Source organism: Primulina huaijiensis, chromosome 5 (assembly GCF_012295235.1).
Source record: "Primulina huaijiensis isolate GDHJ02 chromosome 5, ASM1229523v2, whole genome shotgun sequence".
Classification (NCBI taxonomy): domain Eukaryota; kingdom Viridiplantae; phylum Streptophyta; class Magnoliopsida; order Lamiales; family Gesneriaceae; genus Primulina; species Primulina huaijiensis.
The window spans coordinates 1,091,443-1,107,452 of NC_133310.1; the positions used below are offsets into that span (position 1 = coordinate 1,091,443).

A 16,010-nucleotide genomic window follows, 5' to 3' on the forward strand; every position below is an offset into this window, starting at 1 on the left:
AAAACTACAAAAAAAAAAAAAAACATTTGAATATATTTGAAATTCATTCATCGAAACACAACTTTAATTATATCCTCTCTGTCTCAATTCATGTACAGACTTGTTTGTTTTTCATATCAAGAAAACAATTAGAACAACAAAGTTTCCAAACAAACTTACTATCTTTTCATTCTTTAATCCAATCAACAAATTTTAACAAAATTAACTATAAAAATACTATTTAATATAGAAACTAAACTATATATTTTGGACAATTGAAAAAGAAAAGAAAGCATATAAGCTTAATGAATTAATCTCTAATTAGACATTGAAAATCAAAATTTTGTTTTGGTATGTGGTTGCAACTTATCTATATACAAAATTTCATGTCACCTCTATATGGAGAAAAGGGCACCATCGTCATTTCAGCATTCTAACAAACAAAACAAAGCAATTGTTTCTAAACTTTCTTTATCTAGTTGGACAAGAAATTAAAATAAAATAGAATTGCTCCGTATCTTAAGCGAACTCCTAATTGCATGCCCTCCGATTCATTATATATTTACAAATTGCCCACATAAAAGTCTAAAATTCCGTCCGTGTTTTGTGTAATTAACATTTTGCAAAAAATAAAAAAAATAATCGAGAATTACATTTTTCAGTTTTAATCATATAGATATTACATATGCTTCGTAACTAAATAAAATTTTAAATTATTATCTAAATATCTTTGTCATATCAATAAATGTCTCAGATTTATTCTATATTATGATTAATTAATTTGTTATTTCATTAATTTTTTTTAGTATATAGTGGCTTAAGCGTCCATGAGTGACAGTAATGTTGGGATGAATGACCGACGTTATCGTGCGTCAAGCTGTTGACGTTGCATCGCTTGATTTGGTTGGTTAGTTGGGTTGTAAAAGAGTGACGTCAGGTCGTAACGGGTAATATTATCTCTACTAGGGGCATTGTCGATGGTAAAAAAATAGTAAGACTGATCTTTAAAGTTATATGATATAGCATCATTAGATAGATATGTGCACCTCATCGGACTCATGAGGCTAACAAATTGACCAATTAGCAACCAAGTAGGTGCACTTTGTGCTGTCACGAGTATAAGGAAATAAAGTTGCGTTTTGCCTAACAATTATAATTTGAGTAAGTCTCTTGTGAGACGGTCTCACGAATCTTTATCTGTGAGACGGGTAAATCTTATCGATATTAACAATAAAAATTAATACTCTTAGCATAAAAATTAATACTTTTTCATGGATGACCCAAATAAGAGATCCGTCTCACAAAATACGACCCGTGAGACCGTTTCATGCAAGTTTTTGTCTTATAATTTTGGTCTAGTGGTAAGCGTTTGATTCTAACAATTGATATCAGAGGGAGATCATAGGTTCAAATATCCCAAAAAGCATATTTATATACTTTTTGGGGGATGTCAGGTTATGTGTCATGAGTGAGAGTAGTAATGAGATGAGTGACCTCCTGAGAAGTTCTAGTACGTCAAACTACCGACGTTGCGCCGCTTGATTTACCTGACTAGTTTAACCGTAAAAGAATGACATCAGATCTTAACGGGTAATACTGTCTATGTTGGAGACATGGCCGACGGTAGGGAAATGATAAGACTAATCTTTAAGGGATATGAGATAACACCAACAGATAGACTCGTACTTCCTCGAGCTCATGAGCCTAATAGCTAGACCTATTAGCATCCAAGTTAGTGCACTCTATGCTGCAACAAATATAAGGAAATAGAATTACGTTTTGACCTACAACTGTAAATTTTGATCAAGTGATAATCTTTCGATCCTAACAATATAAAAATTTAAATTAATATGAAATATTCCAATTAATATAAACAAAAGTAAAATTACACTAATATCCAATGATGTAATAATGAAACTCTCTCTCGCTCAGCGAATAAAGTGGGACATTCATTAACTTCTTTTGCTATTTTTTCCCATCCTCGTTTGTGTGGATGTCGGGGACTTTTCCTCTTTAGTTAATAAATCTTGTAATCTTGGACCTTGATATTATTTGAATAAAATTACAAGCTTTACTGTAAAAAAAAAAAAAAAAAAACTCCCTCAATAAAAGATATACGTGATGTTAAAAGAAAAAAAAACCCTGTAATAAAAAATACATAATTTGAACCCTTTGCTGCTATATTGTATGATTATTTTTTTACCTGCAATGTATTACTCTCCTACTACTTAGCTTCATTTAAACAGTGTTTATTTAAATTTTTTGTCAAACAAATTTTCGAAGATTACAGTTACATAAGATATAAATAGCGTTAAATTAAAATTTTAAAAATAAATTAAGTCGATTATCACGATCTATGGTTGATCGTAAAAGTATTAAAAAAAACATTGAATATAATAATTTAACTGAGTGAGTTATTTTATTTTCTTAGAATTTAACCAAACGAATGGAAGCACAGTGTATGTCAGTGAAATAACTTTACATCACAGATACAAATATGGTGTTCACAGAAAAATCATCACCTTCGTCATACAAAAAAGACATCCACACACGCATATATATACACACACGCATATATACATACATATATAATATAATATAAAACATTTCTTTTTATTTTTTGTTTCTTTATTTCGAGAAGGCGATTGCAGAGAACAACAGCACTCCCGCTAGCTTCTGCAAACAGATAGAAAAGGAGAGAAAGAGATAGATAGAGAGTGAGAGAGAGAGAGAGACGACAGCCTCAGGAATAGCAGACAGCGAGAGATTAAAAAAAAAAAAAGAAGAAGAAGAAGAATTATTATTCAAGTTTTTTATTTTTTATTTTCATTTTTTCGCTCAAATCCCAGAAAGAAGAAAACGATGTCTGATGCCTTTGTAATCCTTTAGAACCTGAGACTATAATAGGTATGTATGTGTGTATGGATTGATAAAGCTGAATTTGTAAGCGACAAAGAAGAAATAAGCTCATAATTTGATGCTTTCGTTTTTGCTCCTCACTTGCCTTTTTATTCTTCTCTTTTCATGTATTTTCATATTGTCAGCTTTTATTTCTTGAAATTAATTCCGATACGGGTTTTTCATTTCTCGATGGATTTGTTCGCAGAATCAGCAGTTGAGTTTACTGGAAATCTACGACGATGATGATGAAGAAAGAGACATGGGAATAAGAGTGGCTTGTGTAATTACCTCTCATTCACAAGATCACAATTCGATTAAATTCTTGGACAAGCTAGGGAACTTCGTCGAATCCTATGTCCCAGGATTACCACCAAGGAATCTACAGTTTCCCGAATGAATTCGAGAGATCACAACAAGAACAGCATCAGCAAGCTCAGCAGCAGCATATAGCTCAGCAGATCCGAAGGGATAAACTGAGGATTCAAGGCTTCGACCCGCCGCCGCCGCCGCCCTTATTAGGTATTGAAGAGAAGGAATCAGGTGTCGTGCTCCCAGTTTACGAAACTGTCGGGATGTTATCTGAAATGTTCACTTTCCCGTCGGGAGGCGTACCTACGGCTACTGAGTTGTTGGAAAGTCAAATTTCACAGAGTTACCGGAATCCGAGGCAGCAACCGCCTCCCACCGGAGCAGCTTCTGCTGCTGATTGGTTCTTACACCGTCAAGGGATAGTAGGCGGTGGATTAGGAGATTCCAAGAATCAGATTTCGAGCATTAATGCGGATCCAGCAGCAGCCATGCAACTTTTCTTGATGAACTCGCAGCTGCAAAGGTCACCTTCACCGTCTTCTTCCCACCACCATCCCCCTCCTACTTCCTCCACTCTTCATATGCTGCTTCCCAACCATTCTTCTTCACCTAATTCTTCCAATCTCCAAGTCTTTCACGCCGCACCGGGAGCGGCTTTTGGTCAATTCACATGGGTTCCAAACAGCGAGGACGAAACCAACCCTAATGAAATTCCGGGAGTTATCGAAGGACAAGGGCTTTCTTTATCTCTATCCTCTTCACTTCAGCACTTGGAAGCGGTGAAGGCCGAGGAACTGAGGATGAGAGAACGAGGGATGTTGTGTTTCGGGCAAGGCGTGGGGCCCTCTAATTCTGTAGTACAGTATCAGTTCAAGAATTTGAATTCCGGAGCCCCCGCCTCCTCCTTGCACCTGCAAGGCGGAGTAGTTGGTCAGAACCACCAATTGCAGGTGGAGTTGGGGTCTTCCTTAGGAGCGGTCAATATCTTGAGGAATTCAAAGTACGCCAAAGCAACCCAAGAGTTGTTGGAAGAGTTTTGTAGCGTCGGAAGAGGCCAGTTCAAGAAAAACAAACTCGGACAGCAGAATCACAACAGCAACAACGCTAACCCTAGTTCCAACCCCAGTGGGGGCGGGTCAGGCGGCGTCAATTCTTCCTCTACTTCAAAAGATCTCCCTCCTTTGTCAGCTGCTGACAGACTCGAGCATCAAAGGAGAAAGGTCAAACTAATATCCATGCTTGATGAGGCATGTAATCTCTCTTTCCCTCTCCATTTTGCATAATAATCATTGTTTTCATTTAGTCCAATTCTTTATAATAAAAACCAACCGGGGCATGGAAAATTCCGGCAAACCTCTGTGGGATCTTTTATTGCCGTCCAATGGAAAATGCTAATATAAAAAATCAATTTTTATTACATATATGGTAGAAATAGTGGGGCATAATTAGGGAACTCTAGCTGGATTATAAGTTGGTGAGTGAACACGAGACTAGACAACCACCGAGAGCGTGAAATATTCAGTTCCATCTGATTGGGTTCATTTCAGTTGACTTGACATAATGAAGCTGCATTTTCTTCCGTTTCTTGTTTTATTTTTTTTGGGTTTCCTTCCAATCATACAATACTTATTTATCCAAACAATCTCATAGAAAAAAATATCAAATCTTGTTGGCTATATCGCCGAAAGATTGCATTACAGATGAGACATAGGATATTTTTCGTTCACGTCAACAATCATTTCAGTGTACTATCTGATGATCTGATCCCACACACACACACACACACACATAGTTACAGTTACTATATATTTCGAGTCTAGATCTTGTTATTTTATTAATAAAATGAAAGAATATTAAAATCAGTAAACAAATATTAGCAAAATAATTTCTGTCCAAACATCTCATCATGTACACTTTGAGTAGTGGCAAAGTATTCAAGAATTGATATTTTGCAGGTGGATAGAAGATACAGCCACTACTGCGAGCAAATGCAGATGGTGGTGAATTCGTTCGACATGGTGATGGGTTTCGGGACGGCAGTGCCGTACACCTGCCTCGCTCAGAAGGCCATGTCCCGCCATTTCCGGTGCCTGAAAGACGCCATCTCTGCCCAGTTGAAGCACACCTGCGAGCTGTTGGGGGAAAAAGATGGCGGCACCTCGGGGATAACAAAAGGCGAGACACCTAGGCTGAAAATTCTCGAGCAAAGCCTGCGGCAACAAAGAGCATTTCATCAGATGGGAATGATGCAGCAAGAAGCGTGGAGACCTCAAAGAGGCTTGCCCGACCGATCTGTCAACATTTTGAGAGCTTGGCTTTTTGAACATTTCCTGCATCCGTACGTTTTTCTTGCCCTTTCATCACACATTATCTACCGTGATGTGTAGTAAAAAAAACTAAGTTTCTTTCTTTACTATGGGATCAAGAAAAGGAGTTAGTTAATCACTTAAGATTAATTATTTTTGTGGGATTCCGTGATAAGGCGAAATTCTTCATGACTCTTGAAACTCCGCCTGGGAAACTGTTCTGACTTTTTATTTCTTTATTTTTTGCACCCTTTCAATTCTTTTTTACTTGTGATTGTCGTTTAAAGGTACTGAAATGCAGCTCCTGATGTAGTTCTTTCAATAAAAAAGCTGAAAAAGATTGTTGTGTTGTTTCCTTCCTTTTTCCAACCCCTTTTTTCTAAAATTTCTCCTGCTATTAATGTCATATAAATTTAAGTTATATACCATGCAATAAATTGATGTTAATTTTGACCATTTAATGCTGCTTTGACCAGATTCTGACCCTAGCATATTATGTCCTCATTAGTCTCTATAAACGGTCATTATGTATCTACATTGGGCGAATAAATAAAGAAAAAAATTTGTATATTTGCTTGTTTTAAATTAAATAAATACATAGCATTCAGAGAATACGATGAATGAATATGTCAAAACAGAAGAGAGCAGAGACTGCAGCTGCCGACTTTAATTCGGAATCTTTTTCAGCCATTGCTGCAACTGCTCTGTTCCTCCTAGATTGTCCCGCCCATGCAGCAACGAAAAATGCTAAAAGAACTAAGAAATTTTGATCCAATGACGTACAAATCTCTCTCTTTTTGTTGTATAACAAATCTAAAATTAGCCTAAATATGGTCGTCAAATTACAGTGTTTGGGCAAGAAGGCTTCTGTTTTCTGAATCTAACGTCATTTTCTTTCCTCTGGATCATTTTTCTCAGGTATCCAAGCGACGCAGATAAGCATCTGTTGGCGCGACAGACTGGGCTATCGAGGAACCAGGTATTCTTTTTATTATCATCACATTTCAAAAACCACGCCCTTTCCATTTGTTCTCTCTTTCACATATTAGCGGCCCAAAAGCGGGTTTTCCTTATTTTGAGCATCATTTATTGCTCCTGTAGAGGGTTTGTTGAGGTAGGGGGCTCGTGGGTGTTGGCTTTGCGAGGATTTGTGTCATTGTTCTGTGAATTTTTCTTGTTTCTGTTGGAGAAAAACCTATCTTTTTTTGTCCCTTTTAATGGTTTCTTCGGATTCTTTTCCCGGAAAGATAAATTTTCTGAAATAGAGAAAAAACAGCTGACTGTTATATTTAGGGTCAGATGGAAATCAGTCAAGTACAGTACAGTAGAGTAAGACATGAAAATTTCCCAGTGTATAATACATTTATATTTTTACGTACAGCATACACATTCAATGATCCCACCCCGTTACAGTCTGTATTTGTACTGAAAATGGTGGGATTTGATTATGCAACGAAAGCTGTGGTTTAGGTCTTTCTTGGAATCAACCCTAAAAATGACACGAACATGCATCTACTGTACGTTCTTGGACGCATTTGTTACTTCTTAATTATTCTTAATTTCTGCCTAATGGATATACCTACATCGCATTTACAACTTACATCATTAAATTCCTTCTTGTTGTTATGATCATGGTGGGCCAAACCTCCAACGACATTAGCAATGAATAGCATTAGAGTTCAAGTAGATTTTAATTCTTCACGTTTAAACAACCTTAAATCGATGGATATGATTCGCCTGACCTATAAATATATATTTTCGTAAAACATTAATCNTGGAAGAGATGTATCAGCAAGAAGCCAAGGATGAGGTAGATCCGCAGCGGGACCACAGCGGCAGCAGCAGCACCAGCGCTGCAGCTGCAGGTACCAACAGTAACAATGCACAAACTTCAACGCCTCACGCCACCACCACCGCAATTACTCCTCCGCCTGCACCCAAAAAATCTCATGAAATCAATGCCCCAGAAAGCGACCCTTCATTCATCGCAATTAATAGGCAACGCTTCTCGGAAAACCAAGCCAGCATTATCAACACAAACAACAATGCCACCACGTCGTCGGCGCAATCTTTTCCGGCCATGCAGGAAACTGACTCCGGCAGCACACATCAACCCGGAAATGGGCGAGTTAATGACTCTTCCACACTAATAAGGTTCGGGGCGAATGCGAGTGACGTGTCGCTTACTCTAGGATTACGTCACGCCGGAAACATACCGGAGAAGAGCCGGTTCTCGATCAGAGACTTCGGGGGATAGCTGTTAGAACACCATTAAATCATTATTATACAAACGCTGCATTAATAAGATAATGGATTATAACATAAATCTTGTCATATTCTCAAATATGCTTAATAATTAGTCGTTTACGATAAATTGATCATATTGTTTGAGAATGTATACCATCATCGTGTTACCAAGGTGTACAATGTTTTACTAAAGTTCTATATATAGTTTAAATTTTGGCAAAATTATTTCTAGTTATAATCCTTCGGCACTTGTTTAATATTTTACATATATATTTAAACTGTACCATGTGATGGCAATTGATTATAAATTTTTATAGGATATATTATTTATATTCGAAAAATTAATTTTTTTGTTACTCAAACTTGTTCATTTTTGGATTTTAAGTAGTTAAACTTTGGTCTTGGTACAATAAATCTTAATTTATGTTTATGTTGGTCTAATTGTTGAACGAACCGGATATGTCGGTATTTTTCGACTCCAACGTTAACATTTTCCAATGCCACAACAAATTTTTTTATGTCTTGTCAGTGCTCCGATAAAATTGGACTAAAAGAAAAAAAAACCAAAACAAAAATTATTGCAGCGAAACCAAACTTTATATTTAGTTACTAAAACCCAAAATTAATGAGATAACGTTGTGGACCAACAGTATTATTTTCCTTTGCATATCAAATTTTGTCAATAAGACATGATGCGAGATATTTAATATGGTGGAACTTTTCAAATTAACAAGAGTTATGTGTGCAAAACATTTATTATATATTGCTTATTAAATTACTAGTCTAAAATATTAATTTCTTTGTACAAATATAATATTCATTGATCGATAGCGGCACGATTTTCTTGTCTCTATAATGCCATTTCCACGCAACAATGAAAAATAAATTTTATTTTATTTTGTAACATATGATTTTCTAGATGTTCAAAAAGAAAATAATAAAAATATATTATAAAAAATCTATTGACGTGTCTTTTAAAAATATGCAATTATTAGAATTAAGAGAGTTGTTGACTATTTAAATTCCATCATAATATATTAACTTATAAAAACATAATTTTTTTTTGTTGTTGGAGTTATTCCTCCTATTTTATATGAACTTTGACTTCTTCATGTTTTTGTGTCAAGAATTAACAGTTACGTCTCTTTGGAATAAAGAATATTTTTTTTTAATGGAATTTACAAGTAAAAACCTAATCAAATTCTGTCCTAGCTAGCTAGATTCTCTTTGTTCAATTATAGACGTAATAATAGAGATCGATCCACCAGATATATCAAATTAATTTGTTGGCATTTGTTTGGTGGAGAAAACGAAGGGAAACAGAGGCAAATAATTTTTAAGATACAAGTTCCTTGAACTTTCGACATATTATATTCAAAGCATGACAACTACCCTTTACCTAGTTGCTTTTGAACCGTGAATCGATTTTTTTGATATTAACTACAGTGTGTGTATTTATATATTGTTTTAATATGTTATACACCTACCAAGTATACTTAAGTTAACACCGATTAGGTGACACTCACCTATTAGATGTGCAATTTTTCTATATTTTATCAAATCCAATAGATGAGTGTCATTTCATCAGTGTTCAATATATGTGCACGGTCGGTGTGTTGTATATCAAAGCTTTATATATATGGCAAAAACTTGTGTGAGACGGTCTCACGGGTCGTATTTGTGAGACGGATCTCTTATTTGGGTCATCCATGAAAAAGTAATACGTTTTATGCTAAAAGTATTACTTTTTATTGTGAATATGGGTAGGGTTGACCCGTCTCACATATTAAGATCCGTGAGACGGTCTCACATGAGATCCAATATATATATATATATGTGAGCACCGATGAGGTGTCACTCACCTATTGGATNAAAGTGATGTATGAAATTCAATAAAATTTTGGAACAATACTATAATGAGTATTTAACAATTTAAGTTCATCTACCATATTGTAATCTTTTTCTGATGTGTTGTTGACACAGCGTCGACATAGCGCTTACATATACATTGCCATATTATAACTACCAATGACCAAAGATTAAAATTGCTAAAATTGGGATGAAACAAAGATCCAAAATTACAAAAACAGAAATATATAAGAAGAAAATAAAAATTACAAATTTTTCCTCAAACTAATTCGTGGCCTAGCTATCTATATGCATACATTTTTTCGTTTCCCATACAATGATGGTCCAGCAGGAAACCTAAGATGTCTTTGGACTGAAAATTAAATGTTAATGTAGTCAATTGTTTTTACTTCTTAACGTACGAACCAAAACATATATATTGAATTCGCTGTCGGAAATTAAATAATTATGTCCAAATGGGAGGTCTTTAAATACCACTGAAGTGACACTTATTGAACGTGATAAAACATATCAAAATTGTATATTTACTAAGTGAATATCATCTCAACAGTGAGCACAAAGATGAACACGGTTGATAAAAAATATATCAAAATTATATATACACACTATCTATATGCATGCAAGGGGTGGCGTTGTTTATCAATATAAAACATATAACATGTAACGCCCCGAAAATTTTAAGGTCCACGCAAACAACGTGCATGCAATTATTAAATTCTTTTGTATTTTAATTAAATGTTTTAATTGCATTAATTAATTATGTTGTGCATATTTACATGTTTAAAATATATTTTTCTACATGATTGCATTAAAATATATTTTTTAAAGATTATTCAAGGGACGATCGAGGAACGGGGACCGAAGGCTGAAAACGTAAAATATTTTTATTAAATAATTGTTTTTAATTATTTAAAATATGGTTGATGCTTTTTAGTATTTTTGAAAATAAAGGGTTTTTAGGTGATTTTATACGCCAGGACGTAAATTTTATCGGTGTTGATTTTTCAAAAAAAATGCGAGCTTTTTGGCAACCCGGCTAATAAATTCATAAATTTATTTAAACAAAAACTTTGTTAATATTTTATTAAATCCTAATTGAGACTAATGGGCTTAATTTGATTGGTTTAATAGGCTTAAAGCCTAATTAGCTATTTAATTAGTGTATTTAATATATTAAAGCACCTAAACCCTACACCTTGCATCCAACCACACGGCCACACACTTCACAAATTCTGAAATTCTTCCCAACCCACGTCACGGCACACACAAATTTTTATGAAGGGAAAAGCATCAATTTTTCAAGGGAAACTTCAAGCCATCGTCTCTTCGTCGCCGTTCTTCAATCGTCAATGGTTTTTCGTGCATTTAAAACGCAAAGGCACACCATACATCTTCTTTTCTCATCTACCACATCGTATTATCGTTTTAAATATCGTGTTTACGAAAGCATAAAGTTTTTATGATTATTCGCGGAATATTGCATGCACACATGGGGAAACTTGAGTTTTTGATGCAAATTCATGATTTTATTATGTAAAAAGGTGCTGCCATGATTAGGAAAGGTTAGGGGTATGTTTTACACAAGTTTAAAGAGTCCTAATCACCCAAAAACACTGCAAACAAGGGTAGATCAAAGCTGGAAATTTTGGGCTAAAAACAGAAATAAGGGGCCGTGAGTTTTAACTTAGGCGTGTGCTTGTTGGGTTCAAGGGACTCGTTCTTATGCATGGGGCGAAGGGGTGCGACCAGGTCTCGAGGAGGGCTCGTTTTGGGTGTGGGTCAGGGTCAGGAAGGGTCCTAGCCATGCTAGGACCCCTGGAGCGCAGCTGGGGAGGAGTCTCATGCAGAAGGGACTCCTCGCGCGAGAGCAAGTCTCTGAACTTGCTGATGAAGGTGGCTCGCGGCTGGCCTGGGGGCAAGCCAAGTGGGTCCTACGGGGTGTAAGGGAGATGGTCTAGGGTCGGGCTAGGTGTTAGGGCGGCTGGATTGCAGCTGGCTCGAAGGAGAAGGGTAACCCGTGAGAGAACAAGGTAGCGCGCAGGTTCTGGTTTTTCTTCAGGTGGCTCGCTACTGGGTTCAGGGGCTGGGCTAGGTCTGGGTCGAGTCTAGGTGTGGTCCAGGCTCAGTTAGGGTCAGGGTGGCTCGATGGTTAAGGGTTAGGAGGAGTCCTAGGGGGGGCTAGAGTCCTTATGTGCTTAGGAGTCTCACACACACACATGCAGATTTTGGGTGAGTTTCCAGGAGCTTTTTGAGTGGGCTAGGGCTTGTGTTACGGGTTGGGCTTGCACATTAGGGTCCCTAGGTGAGTTGGTTAGGTTTTGGTTCAAGGTGGCTCGGGCGTGGCTCGGGTAAATTAGGAGATGGCTCGGTGCGTTCGATAAGGTGTCAAAAAACGAAAATTAAAGAACAAAAATTGAATCCAAGGGGCCACGGTAGTGGCTCATGACTTGGAATGGTAGAATAAATCATAAAAAGGTTATGTTAAAAATTTGGGATCAAAATAACGAGTTTTGGATTTATTCGGGATTTAATCGCCGCACGAAACGCTAATTAACGAGTTAATTGAAAAGTCTAGTTTTAAGCTTTATAAAATTATGAAAAATTAATTTTAGGCTTAAATAACTATTAGAAGTCTAAGTTTTTAATTTGGGAATTTTATATTAAGGTTTGGGATTTTTCGGGATCAAAACGCATTAGTACGTCACATTTAAAGATTAATTTAAAAGTCCTCGTTTTAGGCTAAATAAAAATATGAGAAAATTAATATAAGCATAAATAATTATTTGGGACATGTTAGAGTCAATGAATTCAAAAAAAAAAAGTCAAAATCGAGGAATTTTACGTCTAGGGGTAAAACGGTCTTTTTACATCTAGAAATTTGTAAACGTCATGGCAGTGCCCTAAATGCTATTTTTATGATATTATGATTATTTTTAAATGTTTATGAAATATTCATGATTTAATTATGGTTTTTAAATGTCCATGGGATTTTTATGAATTAAGGAAGACATTTAAAAGACATGTTGCATGCTTGGTTTCAAAAACAAAAATGTTATGTTATGCATGATTTTTATAAAGTGATGAGAATGTAAAATGTTGAAGGAAGTGAAGTAATTGTGACTAATTCGATAATGTTGGAGATGTCGTGAGGGTTATGGTCCCAGTGGGAGCCCGACGATCGTATTTTCATCATTACGAATATGTGGTAACGGTTTTGTGGTAACGGTAAGAATGAGAATATCGTGAGAGGAAAAGACCCCAGAGGAACCCATTTATGGGAAAAGGCCCCCTAGGGAACCCCGACGATCGTATTTCTATTCGATCATGATAGGCCAGGGCCCAGTTGACCGATGAGAGTGTTGCTGGTGTCCCCCGCCGCCCAGTACTGTGGTTATTTATAGATGGATCCATCGTCATGTCATGTCATGTCAGAAAAGTCTCAATTAACGATCTGAATTCAACAAAGGAAAAGGAAAAGGGAAAGGAAAATGAAAAGTGCTTATGATCATGAAAAATGTTTTATGTTATGGCATGTTGAGGAAAAAGAAAAAGGTTAAGGTTTATGTTATTCATGTCATGAAAATGTTTATGTTTAACGTTGATGCATCATTATGAAAATGTTTTTATTTAAAGTTCATGCATCATAAAAAGATTTACTAAAATGTTCATGTTTGAAGTTTACGCATCTTCATGAAAAATTATTTTACGTAAAAGTATTTTCACTGTTGCATGTGGTTTTATAAATATTATTTGCTATAAAGATTATGGTGTGTTTAGTCTTTAGACTCACTAGGTGTGATGGATACAGGTGAGGTTGAGGGAGGTCTTGACGGATTATCTGACTGGACTGAAGGCGCACAAAACCCGAGGACCAGCGCTTCTATTTTTCCGCATTACGACTTATGACTAATGATGTACATTAAAGATTTTAAGACTATTTATTTATGCTTTTGAGAGGTTTAGTATGGACTATACTTTTCAAACTTATTGTTTTTTAGGTTTGGTAAAATAGGAGACGATTTTAGGTTTTGACATTTCCTTTGATTTTTAAAATGCTAGTTGGTTGATGTTTTATTTTAAAGAGAAAAATATTTTTGTAAAAGCCGAAAATCATAGAGGAAAAAAAAAATTTCTAGTACTTTTAAAGCAATAAAAAGGTGAGGACGTTTTATAACAAAATAGTAAAATTCTTGAAAGTACAAACATATAAATATGTTATATCATATCATATAAAAATATATTGAATATAACAACATAAGTTGTTGAATTGTTAAATATATTCTAACTTTATCTGTCAATAATTCTTTTAATACAAATATATTTTTTATTTTTTATAATATTAAATATATTATTTTGCTTTAGTAATCTCAGATAATAAATTGCGATGAGACTGGATAACAAAATAATATCAAATATATTATTCACTTTATTCCACTTTTATGTGGATTCTGGCACATGCAGCCTAGGAACTTACAAACAATTGAGAATAATTTCTTTGTTGATACTTATAAATAAGAGTAGTTTCTTGTGAGACAGTCTCACAAATCTTTATCTGTGAGACGAGTCAATCCTATCGATATTCACAATAAAAATTAATACTCTTATCATAAAAAGTAATACTTTTTCATGGATAACACAAATAAGAAATCCGTCTCATAAAATATGATCTGTGAGACTGTCTCACACAAATTTTTGCCTATAAATAGTTTTATACTTTCTTATTTTTAAAATATAAGTTTGTTTATTTTTCTCCATAGATTAAAAAATTTATTAAAAAAGTATATGTGCAAACAAATTTTTTATTTATCTTAATTTAGTTTATTTAAAAAATGATTGCACATCTTCCAACACTTAGTTAATAGGAATAATTAGTAAAATAATACCATTAAATGTAAAAACCGCACTATATATTTGGGAAAATAAAAAAAATGCATTTTATATATTTGGAACTTAATAATTATCTAATTTGGTGTGTCCTAAAACTATACCTTAAATTAATGGGATTTTTTTATATTATTATTATTATTATTTGAAACGTAATTTAGACTTAATTTGATCAAGCATTAGGCCGCAACTACCACTTTATTCACGGGCCATTTAAAATAATTTTACTGAAATTGGACTAATCAACCTAACACGCGGGCCCTTAAATTGGATAGGTTTGGGCCTAAGAAATTGGACCCCTTTTTTTAAACGATCAAATGCCTTTTCTTATATTTTCCAGTTTCACATATTAAAATATTTTTTTATTTTGTTTTTGTTCATGGAATTTGTTGGAACATTTTAGATTTTATTATAAAATTCAACTGTAGCCGATAAAATATAGCAGACCGATTGTTTGCTTTTGATATAGAAATATGGTCAATCAAGATAATGAACAAGCATTACTGAACATCGGAAATAATCAATTATGAGCATGCAATTTATCATCGTACTTAATAGAGCATAAATTCAACTGATCGAACATTCAGAATGTTTGGTATATTATTTAAAGAAAACAAATTCAAACTGAATTGACCGACTGTGTCAAGCATTTAATATCACCTTCTATTTTTAGAGTGTGTCAAATTATGTTTGATAGTTTAGACAAGTCCATTACTTATCATGACTCGACCAATTTATATTTGTTCGAATCTGAACGTTTGAAGATCATCTGTATAAAGCTATTTCTTTATCTTCAGCAAGATACACTTACACGATTATTCTCTTATAGTTCAAAAGTATTCTTGAAATTATCAGAAGCATATTCTAAAGTTCATATCAGATCTTTTCAGATATCATACTTTGCTACTCATTTTATTTTTACTTATACTTTATATATTAAAATAATTTTAAAAAAATTTTGTATAACTAGCGATGTGGCACACACGTTGCGTGTATATAATAAATGTTTATTTGCTTATTTATAATATATGTTTATTTTTCAAATAGTTGTTTTAAAAACAATTTTCCATATCCATATTTTATACTATTTTATTAAGTAAGAACTAATTATACTAACCGAATTTGGCGTGATCTTGTTATATCAATTGATTTTTACAAAAATATTTTTATCAATAAATTCAAATATTTACACATTATTTTCTATTAATTAATATATACTTTCTTTAAATTCAGTGAACACATTATCTTCTACCAATTACATATTTAATGTATTTACATCATTGTGATTCAAATAATAATTAAAAATTTAAAATATAACAAATATTCACAAATCTTTTAAAAATACAAATGTGTCGCGCACAAAAACACTAATTTAAATTATGATTAAACATATTGAAAAACGATTTACCAAATATATATGAATTAGTTGGGAGAAATGTGGAGAAAAATTGATGAGATTTACTAACATAAAATAAAATCTCTATTCATATAAAATGTTGGATAAATGGAAAAGTG

The 16,010-nt window shown here is 34.2% G+C and overlaps 1 protein-coding gene and 1 pseudogene across 1 annotated transcript; both read left to right on the top strand.

Annotated features, from left to right (window-relative positions):
* Positions 1–2,569: 2,569 nt before the first annotated feature.
* On the top strand, positions 2,570–7,255 carry LOC140976166 (BEL1-like homeodomain protein 2; annotated as a pseudogene).
* An 11-nt stretch (positions 7,256–7,266) lies between these two features.
* On the top strand, positions 7,267–7,956 carry LOC140977429 (BEL1-like homeodomain protein 2; the record flags this gene model as incomplete). The annotated part of the gene is made up of 1 exon (XM_073442175.1): positions 7,267–7,956. A coding segment is annotated over one exon (486 nt), but the record flags the coding sequence as incomplete, so codon positions are not given.
* Between the last annotated feature and the right edge of the window lie 8,054 nt (positions 7,957–16,010).